This window comes from Aedes albopictus, chromosome 2, assembly GCF_035046485.1.
Source record: "Aedes albopictus strain Foshan chromosome 2, AalbF5, whole genome shotgun sequence".
Classification (NCBI taxonomy): Eukaryota; Metazoa; Arthropoda; class Insecta; order Diptera; family Culicidae; genus Aedes; species Aedes albopictus.
This window is the reverse complement of record NC_085137.1, coordinates 342444177-342461621: the sequence shown is the minus strand read 5'-3', so window position 1 is coordinate 342461621 and position 17445 is coordinate 342444177. Positions and strand designations below refer to the sequence as shown.

The 17445-nt window shown below is 37.7% G+C and overlaps 2 protein-coding genes across 2 annotated transcripts in view; one reads left to right on the top strand and one right to left on the bottom strand.

Moving 5' to 3' along the window:
- Nucleotides 1-457: 457 nt before the first annotated feature.
- LOC109424145 (serine protease 53) lies at nt 458-2602 on the bottom strand. Its single transcript, XM_019699233.3, has 4 exons — nt 2380-2602; nt 2150-2314; nt 1228-2083; nt 458-1157 (listed from the first exon to the last, which is right to left on the bottom strand). The coding sequence occupies exons 1-4, from the start codon at nt 2468-2470 to the stop codon at nt 557-559; spliced, it is 1713 nt and encodes a 570-aa protein (XP_019554778.3). The 5' UTR covers nt 2471-2602; the 3' UTR covers nt 458-556.
- Nucleotides 2603-9830: 7228 nt separating this feature from the next.
- Nucleotides 9831-17445, top strand: part of LOC109431743 (ovochymase-2-like) — a 41545-nt gene continuing 33930 nt past the window's right edge. The window contains exon 1 of the mRNA XM_029866081.2: nt 9831-10015. Coding sequence (XP_029721941.2) covers nt 9943-10015 — 73 coding nt within the window. The 5' untranslated portion in view covers nt 9831-9942. The remainder of the gene's footprint in view (nt 10016-17445) is intronic.

The following is a 17445-nucleotide window of genomic DNA, read 5'->3' as shown; positions in this document are numbered from 1 at the left end:
ATTTTTTAAGTAATATCTGAAGAAGAAATACCTGCAGTAGTTCCATGGGTTACCCTAATCTCTTTCTCTAGAAATTAAATTCCTGGATAAATATCTCGTTTAGAAAGATTGCTGGAGGTAATTTGAATAGTATCCCTGAAAGATCCTCCAATCATTTTACGGGCTTATATATTGAGATGTGAGTTATTTTCCTTGACCTGAATATATAAATATATATATATATATATATATATATATATATATATATATATATATATATATATATATATATAATAATATATAATACAATAATTTTACAAAAATTCAAACTTTTCCTTATCTCTATATAGATAGATAAGGAAAAGTTTGAATTTTTGTAAAATTATTGTTAGCGCGGTAACCACTGATGGCCACCCTGTGCATTTAACAAAAGGAGTATTAAGCTCAAATGAAAAATCAGTGTCGAATTATTACCAAATTCATGACAGTTTCTGAAAATCGTGTTTTTCATGTTTTTACATGTTTTTTCTTTAAATGTGTACGAGACAGGTTGGTACAAAACAAACACAAATTTATATTACTTTTCTTGATCCACTACGTTCGAAATCCAGCCGGTATACTTGTTGACGCTGGTGAAGACATCCGTATAGTTCAGCTTACAGCCAGGGAATCCAAACGAAAATAGCCCCTTCAGGAAGTAACGATTTTTCCGATCAACTCGTTTTACGTACTGCATAGGTGCTCCACTCATGAAGTGGAAACATTGTTGAATTTCTTCCTGGTAGTATGTCCCACAGATGTGATTCTCGCTGGTGTTAACTTTGAACTTTTTGTAGATTGCTTTACACGTGTTGGGATCTTCCACCAGGACCGAGTCTCTAGTGAGGACATGAGCCTCTCGGCCAACGCGCTTCCATCCACTTACTATGTACTGCTCGTTGTGATCCTCCAGGGTTGGAATACAAATTGGCTTCACATTGGGTCGATCGGTGTCGGCAGGGAATTTCAGCTTCAGCAGTGCTATGTTATTGTCGTATTGAGGTCTGTTGAAATCAGGATGTTTGATAACCTTTTCCACATCGATCGACTGAATGTTGGTGGTGACTTCTTTTCCGTTTGATCGTTTACCCACATCGGGATTGGTTTTTTGGTTGTATTCTCCCAAGCGAACGGATTTACTGGAAAATAAATTGAGTAGCTGTTAATACTTTTTTTTCTGCAATTGTAAGGTAGTTCAGTAGATCTTACAGTTGATATTTCTTCAAACTACTGTCCACGCAATGGCCAACCGTGAGTACAAACTTGGGATGGATGAGGGCTCCGTTGCAGAACACATGAACTGTTGTTGACAGATCTCCTTTGAACTCCAGTATTGCCATCCATGGATATTGCAGATACACCGGTTTATCCATCTCGTCTGTGGTAGAGCTATGTTCGTCTAGTCCACAATTTCCCAAGTCCAGCAAATTTCGTTTTTTGGCAATTTGTTGATGGCCGTGGATCCACTTCAGGTAGTACGGAATATCAGTGAATACAACGTATTGTTCAGGATCACAATGACTGCTGAATTCGGATCGAGCACCAGTGCTGACCAATCCTCGAATGTACCAAGAATTATCGAGTTTAAAAAACATTCCACCACCGCTGTCACCGTCGCAAACATTTGTCTTGTTACGATTTCCAGCACAGTAATTGCTGTCAGAGAGTAGTTTCTGGAAATGATGTGGCTTACTTTTCAGGCAAGTTGCGTGATTCACTACGGACAGCGTTGCCTCCTGCAGGATATCCTTGGGTTTGCTTTCGTCTCCAAGTCCCCAGCCCACTACATAACCACTAGTTGATAGCACCTGGTTCAAACCCGATCTCTCCTGAGGCCAAAGGCAGATTGGTTGTATGTAATCGGAATAGACAATGTCCTCTTCGGTTCTTAACAGTGCAATATCATGGTTCATATTATTCGTGTTGAAGCTGACGTGCCGTATAACTTCAACGATATTGTAGTTTGTAGTGTGATCATAGGGATGACTTTTGTTATGCAGGCCAAGTTTGATGACGAAATCATCGGGCGCAATAAGAGCTCGGAAAACACTTGTACAATGTGCAGCTAAAATTATATCAATTGAGTTAATAATTCTTTCAGAAATAACATATCGACAAGAAATTCACTTACCCGTCAATATAAAATTTTCACTAATAATTGTTCCACCACATATGTAAATCTCTTTTTTGGCAACCCGTTTAAATATAGCAGCGTGCCATGGCCAATCAGCCTCGTTGGCGGCATACCCTGATGTTATCAATCCCAGATAGGTCAATTGCCGTTGTCCACAACTTACTAAAATTACAAACCATGAGTTATATTGGTACATAAAAAAAACTCATCCGCCAAACATCACGCACCTCCTTTGTCAGCCAAGCAGTGATAGTCGGCTAATCTCAGCAATACAAAGCTAACCAGGGAAAACACCGTACAGATAGTCTTTGACCTCATCGTTTCGCGGGATTCCCTCAGCGCGTTTTGTTTTGAGTCTCTTTCGCCGGCACGATGCACACAAGAAGATAATCGTCGTGTTCGGAACCTTCGCCTCTAACTGATCGAATCGTACTGGTAGAGCAGATTTTAAATTTTGCAACGGGATTAATTCTTTATAATCGGAGCATTGGTCACGCTAAAATAAAGGGATACGCTGCGATACTTTCATTGGTTTGAATGCACAAATGTAGGTTAAGTAACTACATCGTATTGATTTTTTTATTAGCTTTATTTTAATTGGTGCATCGCATATTCTTAATGGTATTAATTAAATTAACCTGTAACCACCCGGGACGATCTTCTTTTGCTAGAAATGCCTTATCTTCTTAATTTTAAAACATTTTATCCTAAAGTCTATTTTAAAGCCAAGGGGAATAGTTGTGCTAAAAATGAATGGTACCTCTCCCCTTTGCACCTCCCCCCTTTTTCTAATAGCTGAGAATGCGTGTTGTTTTTGTATTTTTTTTATAAGGGGCCGTCCATAAACCACGTGGTCATTTTTTTTGGGACTTTCCATCCCCCCCCCCGCGATGTCATTGGTCCATACAAAATTTTTTATTTGTCCATACAAAATGGCCATTGGTTCAGCCCAAGTGGCCTTGGTCCAAGAACCTTACTTCCGTAAGGGGAATTTCTATCTAGGTGAACCCGGTGTTTGCTACTTTCAGTAAACATGAAATGGCAAACTCACGTGTCATGCCTCGAGCCTGTGTGCTTGTCAACAATGCAATAGCTGCTACACTCATCTCTGAACTAACCACCAGAGATGTATGTGCTATCACAATTGATGTATCTGTTGGAAACCTCAACAGGAAATACGTCTATTGTTCGGTTTATTTACCGCATGATGAACCATCCCCTACGGATGCTTTCAAACAAGTCATCGCATACTGTTCTTCAAAAGGCCTTCCGCTAATTGTTGGCTGTGATGCTAATGCTCACCATATCATCTGGGGCAGCTCAGACATTAACTTGAGAGGCTCCAGTTTAATGGAGTACTTAAGTAGTACAGATCTTGCGTTACTTAACATAGGCAACCGCCCAACCTTCATGGTATCTGCTAGAGAGGAAGTGTTAGACATAACGCTTTGCTCTAGTAGAATTAGTCACGAGCTGACCAATTGGCATGTGTCAGATGAAGAATCTTTATCTGACCATCGCTACATCTTTTTTGAACATTTAAATGTTACTTCGCAAACATTGCGATTCAGGAATCCCCGGTCAACAAACTGGGATCTTTTTACTGATTTGGTTGCGGCCAAATTTCATGGATACTCACCATCCATTGACACTCCAAGTGATTTAGATGATGCCGTTGATTATGTGCTATCCTTATTTCCTTCCTTTTCCCTCAGGTAGATGATGAAATAGGCTATTATTTTGGCGATGGCACAAATGTCCCAAATGGAGGATAACGTGCCTCTGGACCCGGCCTTCTGATACCTGATAATGCTTATGGTACATTCATGGGATATTTCAGGCTTTCAAAACTATTCTGGAATTAGGACCTTCAAGGTCTACAGGCTCTAACTGTTGTTTCTCTTCACTCTATCGGTATAATTATTTCGCAATTGTATCTGTTGCCCCTCATATTATTACGAGTATCTCTAGGCGTTACTATTTCGGTGTCCACTGACATACAAATGGACCAAATGTATTTTGAAGTATGGCCGCAATATCTGTGAACCTTCGATTTTTTTAATTGTGGCGAATGCTGGCGGAATCTAACAATTTCAAAAGCTTCAGAGAACAATTATGATATCTTACTTAGCAACATTCACTTGGTGATCTACACACCAATTTTTTGAAATGCTTCCAACACAAAAAAAAATCAGCAAAATAAATTGCTGAATTTCAACAACATTTTTGCTGAATTTCAGCACACAGTTGCTGATCAACTGTCAAAATTGCTGGATGGTACAGCAAGTTGAAAAATAATTGCTGATACTCAGTAAATTTGTATTGCTGAATATAATCAGCACAAAAATAATCAGCAGTTTGCTGAATACCAGCAAACAAATTTTGCAGTGTAGGTTATCCAAAATGTTCAGAAATTTAGACATTCCAGCTCTACTCTTGTGTCTCTTTAATGTATCGTTGTAGTTTCTCCAAAAAACTCCTCCAAGGTATTCCCCAAAGACTTTCGCCAATAATTGCTCCAAGAATTCCTCTAGGATTTATCGAAGAAATTCCTCAAATGTATTTCCAGGAGTTCCTCTAAAAATTCAGCCAGAAATTCCTTCAAGAATTCTGGTGGGGAAATTTCTCCAAGAATTCCTTCAAGAATTACACCAGGAGTTTCTCAAAGAATTTCTCCAGATATTCCTCTAAAAAATCTGTCTGGAATTACTCAAAGAATTTCTCTAGGTATTCCTTCAAAAATTGCTCCAGGAATTCCTCCAAGACTCGCTAAGAAATTCTCCAAGCATTCCTCCAGGAATTCCTTCAAGAGTTTCTCAAGGAATTTCTCGGAATAATTTCTGAAGGATTTCTTGGAATAATTCCTGGAGGACTTCCCGGAGAAATTCCTGTAGGAATTTATGAAGTATTTTCTGGAAAGTTTCTGGAGAAATTCCTGCAGTAATTCCCACAGCAATAACAGCAATTATTTCTAGAGGAGTTCTGGAATATATCTTGTAGGAATTCCTGGAGTATTTCCAGGAACAATTCTTAGAGGAATTTCTGTAGTAATTCCAGGAGTAATTTCTTGAGTAATTTCTGAAGGAATTCCAGGATTATTTGCTGGAGGAATCCCTGGAGGAATTCTGTGAGGAATTCCTGAAGGAATCTCTGGAGGAATTCCTGGAAGAATTTATGTAGGAATTAATGAAGTATTTTCTGGAGAAATTCCTGCAGTAATTCCCACAGCAATAACAGCAATTATTTCCAGAGGAATTCTGGAATATATCTTGTAGGAATTCCTGGAGTATTTCCAGGAACAATTCTTAGAGGAATTTCTGTAGTAATTCCAGGAGTAATTTCTAGAGTAATTTCTGAAGGAATTCCAGGATTATTTGCTGGAGGAATCCCTGGAGGAATTCTGTGTGGAATTCCTGAAGGAATCTATGGAGGAATTCCTGGAAGAATTTCAGGAGAAACCCCTGTGAGGAATTGTTGGAAGAGTTCACGTTGAATTTGCTGGAGGACTTCCGGAACTGAATTTCCCCAGTAACACACTTGTCACAGAAGAATCACGGCGGCGCAGGTTTTTGTTGTGCAGAAGTCAAGGTGACTTACTTTTAGCAAGTAAGTATTTATGTGTTAGAAGTGAGTCATTATGACTTCTTCGAAAGAAAAACCTGAGCCACTGTGACTTTTCTGTGACAAGTATGCTACATGGGTTATGGAACAATTCCTGGAGGATCCCCTGGAGGAACCGGGAAATGTCTGGTGTACACCGTGGAGGAATTACGCAAGGAAACTCCTGATAAATTCCTAGATGAATAAGCAGTTATTCCTAGAGAAAGTCCTGGAGAAATTTATGGAGTAATCCCTGGAAGAATTCATAGAGGAAACTTTGGAGGAATCCCTGTTGGAAATTCTGGACAAATTCCTTGAAAATTTTCCGAAGAAATAACTGGATTAGTTGTTGGAGGAAATCCTGGATGAATTCCTGAAGGAGCTCTGGAGGAATTCCTGGAGGAATACCTGAATGGAGGAATCCATGGAGGAAATTGTGAAGGAATCCCTGAGGGCATTCCTAAAGGAATCCCTTGAATAATTTCTAGAGAAACCGATAGAGGAATTCCTGGAGCAATTCCTGGAAAAATTCCCAGAATCCCAGAAAAACTTCCTGGAGGAATCCCAGGAGAAATTTCAGAAGGAACTCTTGGGAAAATTACCTGGAGCAGTTTTCAGGGAACTCCTGAAGAACTCATTGGGGGACTCCTGAGGAATCCTCATGGAACTCCCGTGGAATCCTTGGGGAACTTCCGGAAGAATTCCTGAGGAACTCCCGGAGGGTTTTCAGAGGAACTTCTGCAGGATTTTACGAAAGGTTCATGAAGTAATTTCTGAAGAACTCCTAGAAGAATTCTAGCATAGCTCTTAAAGAAATTCCCTAGAAACTACTGGGAAACTCAGATTTCTCGGGAAGTCCTGGAAGCATTTCTAGGGACTCGTAGAGGTATTGTCGGGGAACATCATGATGAATTTCTGAGGGACTCCTGGAGGAATTTCCGAGGAACGCCTGGAAGAATTCTTGGGTTATTTCCGACACTTCAAAATACCAAAAATATCATTTGCTGTGTATGTCATGAAAGATAGTCAACATCATTTAACTATCTATTTTTGTTCTTAATAAGGAAGTTGGACTTGGTGAAGATAGAAACATTAAGCTGTATGAAATATTTGAGGAAGCAATAATTGACGACAAGGGCTGAAAAATTTCAACTACATATTAGCCATATTGCCTATGTCATGGACAGTCGAAAAAAAAATCAAGAGAACATGACAATATAACATCCAGCAACGGAATCACAACTATTTCAAAATGAACTGCAGTGTGAATTCGCCCAGAAAAAAAACCGGAACTCTTAAAATCATATATTTTGTATCCTCCAGAAATCTATCTGGATATTGATTTAGAATTTATTTTGGAAAGATCTTCTTCTTCTTCTTCTTCTTCTTTGTGGCTCTACGTCCCCACTGGGACTTGGCCTGCCTCGCTTCAACTTAGTGTTCTTCGAGCACTTCCACAGTTATTAATTGAAGGGCTTTCTTTGCCTGCCATTGCATGAATTTGTATATTGTAAGGCATGTACAATGATACACTATGCCCAGGGAGTCGAGAAAATTTTCCCGACCGGAACGGGAATCGAACCCGCCGTCTCCGGATTGGCGATCCACAGCCTTAAACACTAGGCTAACTGGAGACCCCTGGAAAGATCTCCAGAAATTCATTCTGGAAATTTCTCCAAGAGGTCGTTCTTCAGGAGTTTCTTATGAGAACCGTATAGAAGTTCTCTTTGGGAATCTTCCAGTAGTTTTTTTATGAAACCTTCCTTGTGAGAACTCTCCAGGAGTTCTTTATGGCATTCTTCCAAGAGTTTTTTTTTTTGTTATTAATCCTGCAGGAGCTCTTGCTGATATTTCATAAGTTACTTTTGAAAATTCCCCAACAGTTTATTTTAAAAGATTCTCCGCAAATGCTTCTATGATTTGTGATCATCATACCTATTTCTTAATGGGTTTCTCTAGGAATTCCTTCCGAAGTTCCTTGAGGGCATCCTACAAAAAATAGGCCATCTGCCTTGCCATCTGCAAGTGGTGATTAAAGTTGTTGTCTTACTCTCGTTGCATTCGGGCGCAGAAGCAATCGACTGTCGGAATGGAATAAAACGTGATATTCTTTGTGTTGTTTAGCTGCTATTGGTTCCACCGGTTCAAAGCGCATTGTACTTTTTCGGTCGTTTTTTTTTCGTTCGATTCCCTCAGCGGTAGATAACAGAGGCGTCAATTGTTCAACAAAATGAGTGGAGGAATGATTGAAAACTCAGTGAAATTTTGTTTCCCCCTGTCCGCACCGCAGCCGACATGGGCGGAAATTGCAAAATTTCCGAGGAGTTTGGATTCAAGTGTGACAGAAATGGAAGCTGTCTACAAGATAGGAGATGACAGAAGTCTGCGGATCAAGCCTACGAACACAGCAGCAATGGAAGAGGCCCTGCAGAAAAACGATGGAGTGTTGAAATTTAAGAATGACAATGGCAAATCTCTCGATATCCGGATGCTACCTGCTGGAATCAATATCCAGTATGTAAGGATCTTCGATATCCCACCGGAAGTGACTGACGATGTACTGCTGGCGGTCATAAGCAAATTCGGGAAGGTTCAACGTCTGGTTCGGGATTTCCGCCGGATCTTGGTATGGATCATTTGTTTACTGGCGTACGAGGATTATTTATGGAGGTCGAGGAAAATATTCCTCCAACACTGGACATACTGAACTGGAAAGCGAAGGTGTGTTATGAGGAGCTCAGGAACAAGTACTTTTTATGTCATTCGGAGGGTCATCGGAAGAATACCTGCCCACAACGAGAATCCCAACAAGGAAAAAGGAGGACAACTGTATCAGAAAGGGTGGCTTGCACCTATGCTCAGGTCGTGTCTGATGCTGGTGCAGCATCCGAGGAAAAAGAAGCGGAAAAACAACCCGAAATCCAAAAACAGCAAGAAAGTAAAAATGTGACAAAACCTGAGTACAAGAGTGGGTACGAACGGAAATTGGCGGAAAATTGGGCGAAGTACGAAGCAGAGAAACGGAAGCGACAGGAAGAATTTGGAAAGAAAGATAAATCGATGCAGCGACGGTACAAAAAAGGTTTACAGGCGAAAGAAAGGGCACAAATGGAGCAGTGGGAGAAGTGTGAAGCGGAAAGAAAGAGCAGACAAGAGAAATACAGGCGATAGATGTCAACGGGAAGCTCAATTAGTGGTTGAGCAGGTACAGTCGACACCCAAAAAGAGCTCTCGCAAGCGGTAATTAATGGATTGTAATATTTTTTTTTGTTAATTTATTGTATATTTATTTTGTAACGATGCAATTGGTTTTCGGCTCTGTTATGCTTTATAGCACTTGAGCCTATCAAATAAATGAAAGAAAAAAAAGTGGTGATTAATCCAGAAATTTGGTCTATTACTTATTCCAGAAATTTTTGAATGATTCTCAGAGTGAACTCCTGGATGATGCCCAGAGGCAGGGATGGGAAACGCCATAAAAATATCATTTTGTTATTTGTCAATTTCTCTGTCCCTAGTAAAAAAATATGGAATAGTGATGTAAAAAAATGAAAATTTACATCAAAAGTAGTGGAAATTAAAATATGTCATGACATTTTTTTCATGAAGTTCTGTGACATTTCCCATCCTTGCCCAAAAGCAACTCCGACGGAAAAGAGATATATGGTTGATTCCCAAAAAAAAATCTGGAGAAATTCCAGGGGTCAGATACTTTTTTATGCATCCAAATGAAATACATCCAAGATTATTTGAAAGAAACCCAAGAAAGAAGATTAAAATTCGTTCTGGAAGAATTCCAAAGACTACATAGGTATAAACTCATTAGATTTTCTAAAGGTATCACTGACTCCAGATGGATTCCGTAGGAAAAAGGCCCTCCATAGGTAAAATCACTTCTTGAAAAAACGAACAAATATGACAGTTGCCTAGTAGTGCATTAACTGTGAGGCGAATAATTCCTATTCAGCCTCGATTCATTGCGTTCTCAGTCAGTGTTTGGAAAAGTATTACCTGTATGACATTTTCTTAGCGTGTGCAATGTGCTGAGAAGCTAAGAGAAAGAAACAGAGAGAGAGCGAGAGAGTTGCGATGTCCGATCGCTTGTGTCTTAAGATTAGTTCAAGACATGATCAATCTCAACAGTCTTCGCATTTCGTGACAGTGATTCGCAGTGCAAACAAGTTTGAATTATGAAGCTGTATCAGGACATTAGCTACGTCGGATTGGTACTAGTGGTGTGTTTGAAAATTGTAGAGTGCAAAGGTATTTATTTTTACTGTTTGTAATTGGCTACTTCAAATGTAATATGTGATCGAAAAATGTTTGTTTTGTTTAAACTAAATGAAATTCTCTTGAATTGTGATGGATGCCAAGGTTTCGAATAATTGTGGTGACTATTTAGGTGCTCGTTTTCAAACAGTTTCCATCTTCATAATTGATTTCCAATTTTAGGTTTTATTGATTATTTTCAGCGAATCCGAAACTATTCAGTGGATGAGGGAGCTACTTAGAAAATTGTAATTTTCAATGAAAATTATGTTCTTCTTATGTTTACGTCTAGTATTTGCCATTTTCGTCCCGTGTAATTGTTTTTTCCGGAAGAATATCAAAGCTACAAGGTCCTTTATCATGGAAGCCTATGAATCAGTTTGTTCTTTCGTTTATTAAGAAAAATCCCCCTTATCTGAATTATGTTATGCCTAATCTCGGGAAACAATAAATGGATTAACGTCATTCGGTTCTCAATTATTCAGCATGGTTCATAATGTCTATAGGAAGGCCTTTGTCCTGCTGCTTTCTCTTTTGCCGTAAAAAGTGTTTTACAAAAAAAAATACAATCAGATAAGATAGTTCTTGCACAAACGGGCCAAAGCAACCACAGCGTGGACATTTAGCAAGACTATGCTGAGGATATCTTGAATTGATTATCTTAGCCATCTTCGTGTCTGTCAAACGATATTCGAAAGTTATTCACGTAAAAGTTATACAAGCGCAACTTTTCGTTCAACAGGAGTCAAGTTCCATACAAAATGTAATGCAATGATTTTTTTTATTATACAACTCAATTGATGCATATTATTCCAATCAAATATTTTTAAAACATGAACTGGGCGAATCTGTTTCAAATTCCGTAAACGAAATTCTTACAAGAAACACACATTTTGTAAAAATGTTCAAATTGTTAAATTTTAAAACTTTCCATCCGGTTGAAGTTGATAAGCCGATGACATAATTTTCTAAGACTGGAAAATTATTGAACAACCTAAATTTGATAATACTGAATATGAATAAGATTTTAAAATTCTTACATCTGGTGTATTTTGCATGTTAAAATAAAATAACAATTTGAAGTCTGGTCATTGGAGCAATAGACAGACCATTTTTTTTTCTTTCTATTGTTTTAGACAAACTTTGCAGAAGGCTCTTATCAAGAACTTCTGAAGAAATTCTAATGGAATTTCAGGGTGTCCATTCAAATACGAAACTCTTAGAACTTTTTTTTTTAATTTTTTATTGGATTTCATTCATTATTCATCATTTACATCTCTCCAGAAGTTTCTTCAGAGATTCTTCGAGACAAGAACGATTCAGGAGATCCACCAGGGATTCCTATAGAAAAATTCTTCAGGAATTACTGATTTCATTGATACAGGATTGATTTTTTTTAAAAGATATCTCAGAAAGATCTCGACAGCTCCCAAGTAACAATTTCATTGCTGATTGGTTTTGTTTGATTTTTATTAGGGTTTTATTACAGCAATAATAAAAATTCACAGTCTTATGACAACTTTTATGAAAACTATTGATAAAATGTTTTAAAGTATACTTTAAGATATCCATAAAGCCAGATTTTAAGAGTAATCAAAATTCTCCAATATGTAAACCTTCTGGCATTCATTATTACCACAATAAAACTGTTCAAACTCTCAACGGATGGCGACACTGCTAGGTTTATTGCTTTCGTTTTATTTTCGCTAAATATAGTCGTCGCCATATTGATAAGCAATGAATTGAAAGTTTACAGCCATTTCCATTACACAGCGCAACATTTTTTTGTCTCAAGAGCAAACTTATGTGTCTCCGAAGGTTTTTGGGCCGCTAAATCCGAATCCGGGCTCAGATTTGTTCTAACACGTCACAATTTTGAGCTATACCACAATTTATAGGGCAAAATATGCGATTTTGGGCTTTTTTGACTGCAAGCCATTAAGCTTGGAAATATTTTTTTAAAGCAATCAAAAGGTTAATTGGTCAATTAACATCTAAATCAACGACTCATGCAAAATATTTCGTTTTACCTAATCAAATTTGATGGATTTAAGCATTTTATGTAAGTATGAAAACTTGCATGCAACTTTGCGAGGGTGCCTTGTATGGGAAATATCGTACCGTGATTTCGGGTGAAATTGATCAGTGGGGTGAAATTGATCGACGCGAGAGCCATTTTTATGTGTTGAAAATAACGCTTTAAACTGAAAACAATTTGTAAAAAATGTTCATCATCTAGCTCAAGAGCTATTGAATGATGAGTTGACATGTTTTACAGCCAATTAGACACATATTTCTGTATAAAATTCAATATTTTCCAAAACTGCATGTTAGGCGAACTTCAAAGACATTTTCAAACTTTTGTTACCGTAGCTGTATCGCACATGTAATGAATATTTGAATGTTTGTTTCTAGCTGCCAAGTATTCGCTAAACCCGATTTCATCATCAAAAGTTTCATAAATATTGAAATGTATGCATAAAATTGTACTTTTTCTGGAAGTTATAACATATTTAGTATGGAAATTGCATACTTTTAGGCGTTTTCTTAAGATTTATTAAACTTCAAACTTAAATAATTAAAAAAATAGTAAACTTGTAAAAGTTTTGCATAGCTTTTCGCATTCCAGGGTGGTTAATTCAGGAGGAAAAAATATTTTCAGCACTTACAACAACATTTCACTGACTGATCAATTTCACCCCGAAAGTAAAATTTTTGATTTTTTATTTCAAATGATATTTTTTGTTATAAAATGATTTGCAGTAGAATTTCAAACCTCTTTGACTGATGAAAACCATGGTCGTACTTGTTTTAAAGCATTGAATTAAACCATACCGATAAGTATTCAAAAATTATTCGCCAAAAACTGCGAAAAGTGATCAATTTCACCCGAAATCACGGTACCTAACATAAATCGCTTAAAACTATCGAATTCAATTTGGTAAAATGAAATATTTTGCATGAGTCGTTAGTTTAGATGTTAATTGACCAATTAACCTTTTGATTGCTTAAAAAAATATTTCCAAGCTTAATGGCTTGCAGTCAAAAAAGCCCAAAATCGCATATTTTGCCCTATAAATTGAGGTATAGCTCAAAATTGTGACGTGTTAGAGCAAATCTGAGCCCGGATTCGGATTCAGCGGCCCAAAATCCTTCGGAGACACATAAGTTTGCTCTTGAGACAGACAAAAAGTTATTTTTTGTTACGCTGTGTTACATGCCCACATAAATAAACTCTCTCAGCTGAGTTTTCTTGTGATTCGATTAATTTCATTCCAAGATGATAATGTTCATTATTTTCGGAGCGCATTAATTTTATGTTTCTGCAACCCTGATATTCACGGTAAAATTTAATGCGCATAACCCTACCAACACAATCACTACTAAAATATTACTTTGAAATGATCGCTATCTACTTACAAATGAAGTATCCTCCTGAACTTTACGTGCCATCGAAGAAACTTATCTGCATCTTCAGCTGTCAAAGTTTTCAACCTCTTTTCGAGAATAAAAAATTTTTCAACTAAGTTTTAAAACAGTTTTATTGCTTCTCTTAATGTGGTTTGCAAAACCACTCAGAGAGTGATCCACTTAGCCAGAAGATGCTCTTAAAAATGTTATCAAGAGGTTTTGACGTATCAATCAGTTTTATTGCAAGTTTTATGAAATTGTTCATGAAGATCTCTTATAGAGCCGAACAAAACTTAAAATGTTACTTCGGAGGAATACCTTCAAAGAAAACTCAAAAAAAAATTCTTTCTGGAGCATTCAGGGATGCCTCCAAGAGATGCATCGACGATTCATCCAGAAGATGCTTTAGGGAATTCCATTGGAGGTCCTTCAGAGGTTCCTTCAGGAATTCCTACAGGAGTTTCTTTGGAAACTAGTCCAGGAATTTCCTCAGAGATTCGTCCAGGAGATTCTTCAGAAATTCGTCTAAAATTCTATCAAGGGATTTCTCCTGACATTCTGCAGTAATCACTCCAGGAGTTTCATCAAGGGTTCTTACAGCAATTTTTTCTAACATCCCTTCTGAAAATCCTTCGGGGATTCCTCTTTGAATTACTTCAGGATACCTCACGAATATTTTTAGAGATTCTTTCAGGAGTCCTTTCAAGGATTTCTACAAAAGTTCCTGTGGTAATCTCTCCAGGAGTTCGTTCAGGGATCTCCCTAGGAGCTCCAAGAGGGATGCCTCCATGGGTTCATTTTCCAGAAGTTTCCTAAAGCTATTTCAAAAGAAGTTCTCTAACGTATCCTTCCAGAAGTCTTTTCAGAGATTCTTTCAGGAGAATTCATAAATGCCTCTGGAGATCCATCAAGAATTCGGTAAGAAGTTTCTTCAGGAATCCCTGCAGGAGGTCTTAAGAAATTAGTAAAGGAGTTCCAGCAGCGATTCATTCTGAAGATCCAATAGAAATTCCTGCAGAAGTTCTTACAGAAATTGATCAAGGAGTTCCGTCGGAGATTCCTTAATGAGTTTCAGAGATTCTTGTAGACGTTTCTTCAGAGATTCTTCCTGAATTTCTACAGGCATTCAGATATTCTTATAGGAGGATCCAAGGTTACCTCCAGGAGAATTCAGGGATTCCCCAGAAGCTCTTATATCCCTTTCGAGACGGAGCACAAAAAAGTGAAATCTCCATACAAATGGCTCAACTTTGGCTCTACAGAACTCTTAGATTTCCCAACAAAGCAACAATTATTTTGCCTTATTTGAAAGAACTACTCTTTATCTTTCGAGTTCTAGCTTTGACTGCCTAGATAAAGTGGAAATAAAAAATATGCGACACATAAAACTTTTTCGTGTTTTACGGTTTTTGTCCACTTTTTTGTTTACCTTGTTGCGATAAATCCTACAGGCAGCGTAAACAAAAGATTGTTTTCACACATACACGTATAAGTAATGGCTGAATTATGAAAACAGTTTACATCACTTTAAACAAAGTCTAAACATATGAAAAAATGTGCAAACCTGTTACCGCTCAACAGCACAATTGTGCTGGTTCGTCACGAAAGGGATATAGGGATTTCTTTATAAGAGTTCCTTCTATAAATCTTTCAGGATATCCTTAGGGGATTCCTCGAGAAGTTCATTTGGGGATCCTTCCAAGAGTTCTCCTAGAGATCACTCCTGGGGTTCTTTCAGATTGTAGATTGAGATTTCTCCAAGAGGACTCACGGATGCCTCCGGGAGTTACATCAGAGATCTCTCCAGAAGCTCATTCAAGAATTCTTACAGGAGTTCTTTCAGGGAATCTTATAAGAGTTCCTTCAATAATTTTCTTAGCATTATATACAGGCATATCCCCATAACATTCGTGAGGGATCTTTCGTGAAGCCTCTACATGAATTCATTCTGCATCTCCTTCTGGAATTCCTCCAGGAATTCATTAGGGTATACCTCTTGCAAATCCTTTCGCGTTCCTCTATCAGGTAAGATTCGCTTTGAGAGATTCCGCTGAAAATCCTTCGAGGATTCCGCCTGGAAATACTTTGGAGATTTTTACCGTAATTCCTTCGCGAAATCCCTTTCGAGGATTCCTCCTGGAATTCCTTCGTGGTTTCCTCCTGGAATTCCTTTTGTGATTTCTCTTAGAACTTCTTCGGAGGTCCCTCCTGGGAGAATCACCTTTTTCGGGATTCCACATAGAATTCCTCCAGGATTCTCTTAGACTTCATTTAGAGATTCCTCCCGGATTTTCTTCATGGATTCCTCCTGAAATTCTTCCAGGGTTTTCTCCTGATATTCTGCCGAGGATTTCCACTGAAATTCCAGGAATTTCTTCGATGATTTCTCTTAGAATTCCTTCGAAGATTCCCCCTGGATTTCCTTAGAAGATTCCTCCTGGAACTTCTGCTACAGCCCCTTCGGGAATACCTCCTGGAATTCCTTCGGAGATTTCTCCTGGGCTTCCTATGGGAATTCCTCTTGAAATTGTTTCAGGATTTCCTCTCGGAAATCCTTTGATTATTCCGCTTGGAAATCCTTTCGAGATTCCTCCTAGAATTTCTTCAGGGGTTCCCCCTGAAATTCCGGCAGGGATTTCTCCTGTAGTTTCTTCAGGAATTCCTCCAGGAAATCCTTCAGGAAATCCCACTGGAATTTCATTGGGTATTTTTTGTGACCTTTATTGGTTTCTCATTCAATTATTACATTCATATACACTTAATCTAGGCGTTCTGCGTATTATTACACACTATCATCCTCATTTGTTAAAATACATTTAAACTATTATCAATCACCCGCGTGTCGGAAATACATTTTTTTTAATTGACCCTAACTCTAAGCTAACTTAACCCTCTAATACCCAAATTTTTGATTTTGATCCAAATATCATATTTCGTCATCTAAACGCGATTTAAACATGTTTTGGAAGATGATTCTTTTTAATTCTCAATTTAGTGAATTTCAGTTTGTGAGTTTTCTATTTTTTATTTTTGAACATCCCCACACTTTTATATTTTTCCTGGAAGCCAATTTGGGGAACGGAAATTTTGGGATGAAAACATTTTGAAATTTTATGATTATTGTTGAAATATTATTATTTTAAAATTTTTTCCACAGAAAATTTTATTTTCCGTGTAATTTTGAGGAAAATAATTTGAGAGTGTTATCGATTCCCTTGAACTATTAAACAAGGATAGAATGATTTGGGAAAAAATTAAAATATGTTAATTGTAGCGATTCAATACAAAATAAACAATGACTTCTAAAAGCTGACTAAAACATCAATTTTTCAATGATTTAAAAAAATGTAAATACGCTTTAAAATACACCAAAAAGCATTTTGAGATATACAGAACAGTCCTAAATATTAGCCAAAAATATAAAAAACATGATTTTCCACGAAACAAAAATGCTCAAACTATACCCCGCCTGAAGACGGGATTGGGTATTAGAGGGTTAAACCACCCATCGGGTATTCCTTCTCGACTTCCTTCAGGGATTCCTGATGGAATTGCTTTGAGGGTTCCTCGTGAAATTCTTTCGGCAATTCCTTCTAGAATTCTCTCAGAGATTTCTCCTGGAATTCTTTCAGTGATTCCTCCTGGATGTATTCCCTTTCTTTTGAGGATTCCTTCTGGATATTCTTAAGGGGATTCCTGAATTTTATTGGGATTTCTCCTGGAATTTTTTTCGTTGAATATATCTAGAAACCCTTAGAGAATTCCCGCTTCGGAATCCTAGAATTTTTTAGGGGATTCTTGATGTAATTCCCTTGGGATTTCAGCTTGAATTTGGGCAATTCTCCTGGAATTTCTTCGGGGATTCTTCCAACATTTCCTTATTAAATTCCTCGAAAATTCCAATCAGGAATTTCTTCAGATGTTTCTGCCGGGATCTCTCTAAGACAGATTCTTGAACCAGCAGAGATTTCTGCAGAAGTTCCTTCAGGTGTGCATACAAGTAGTTCCTGCAG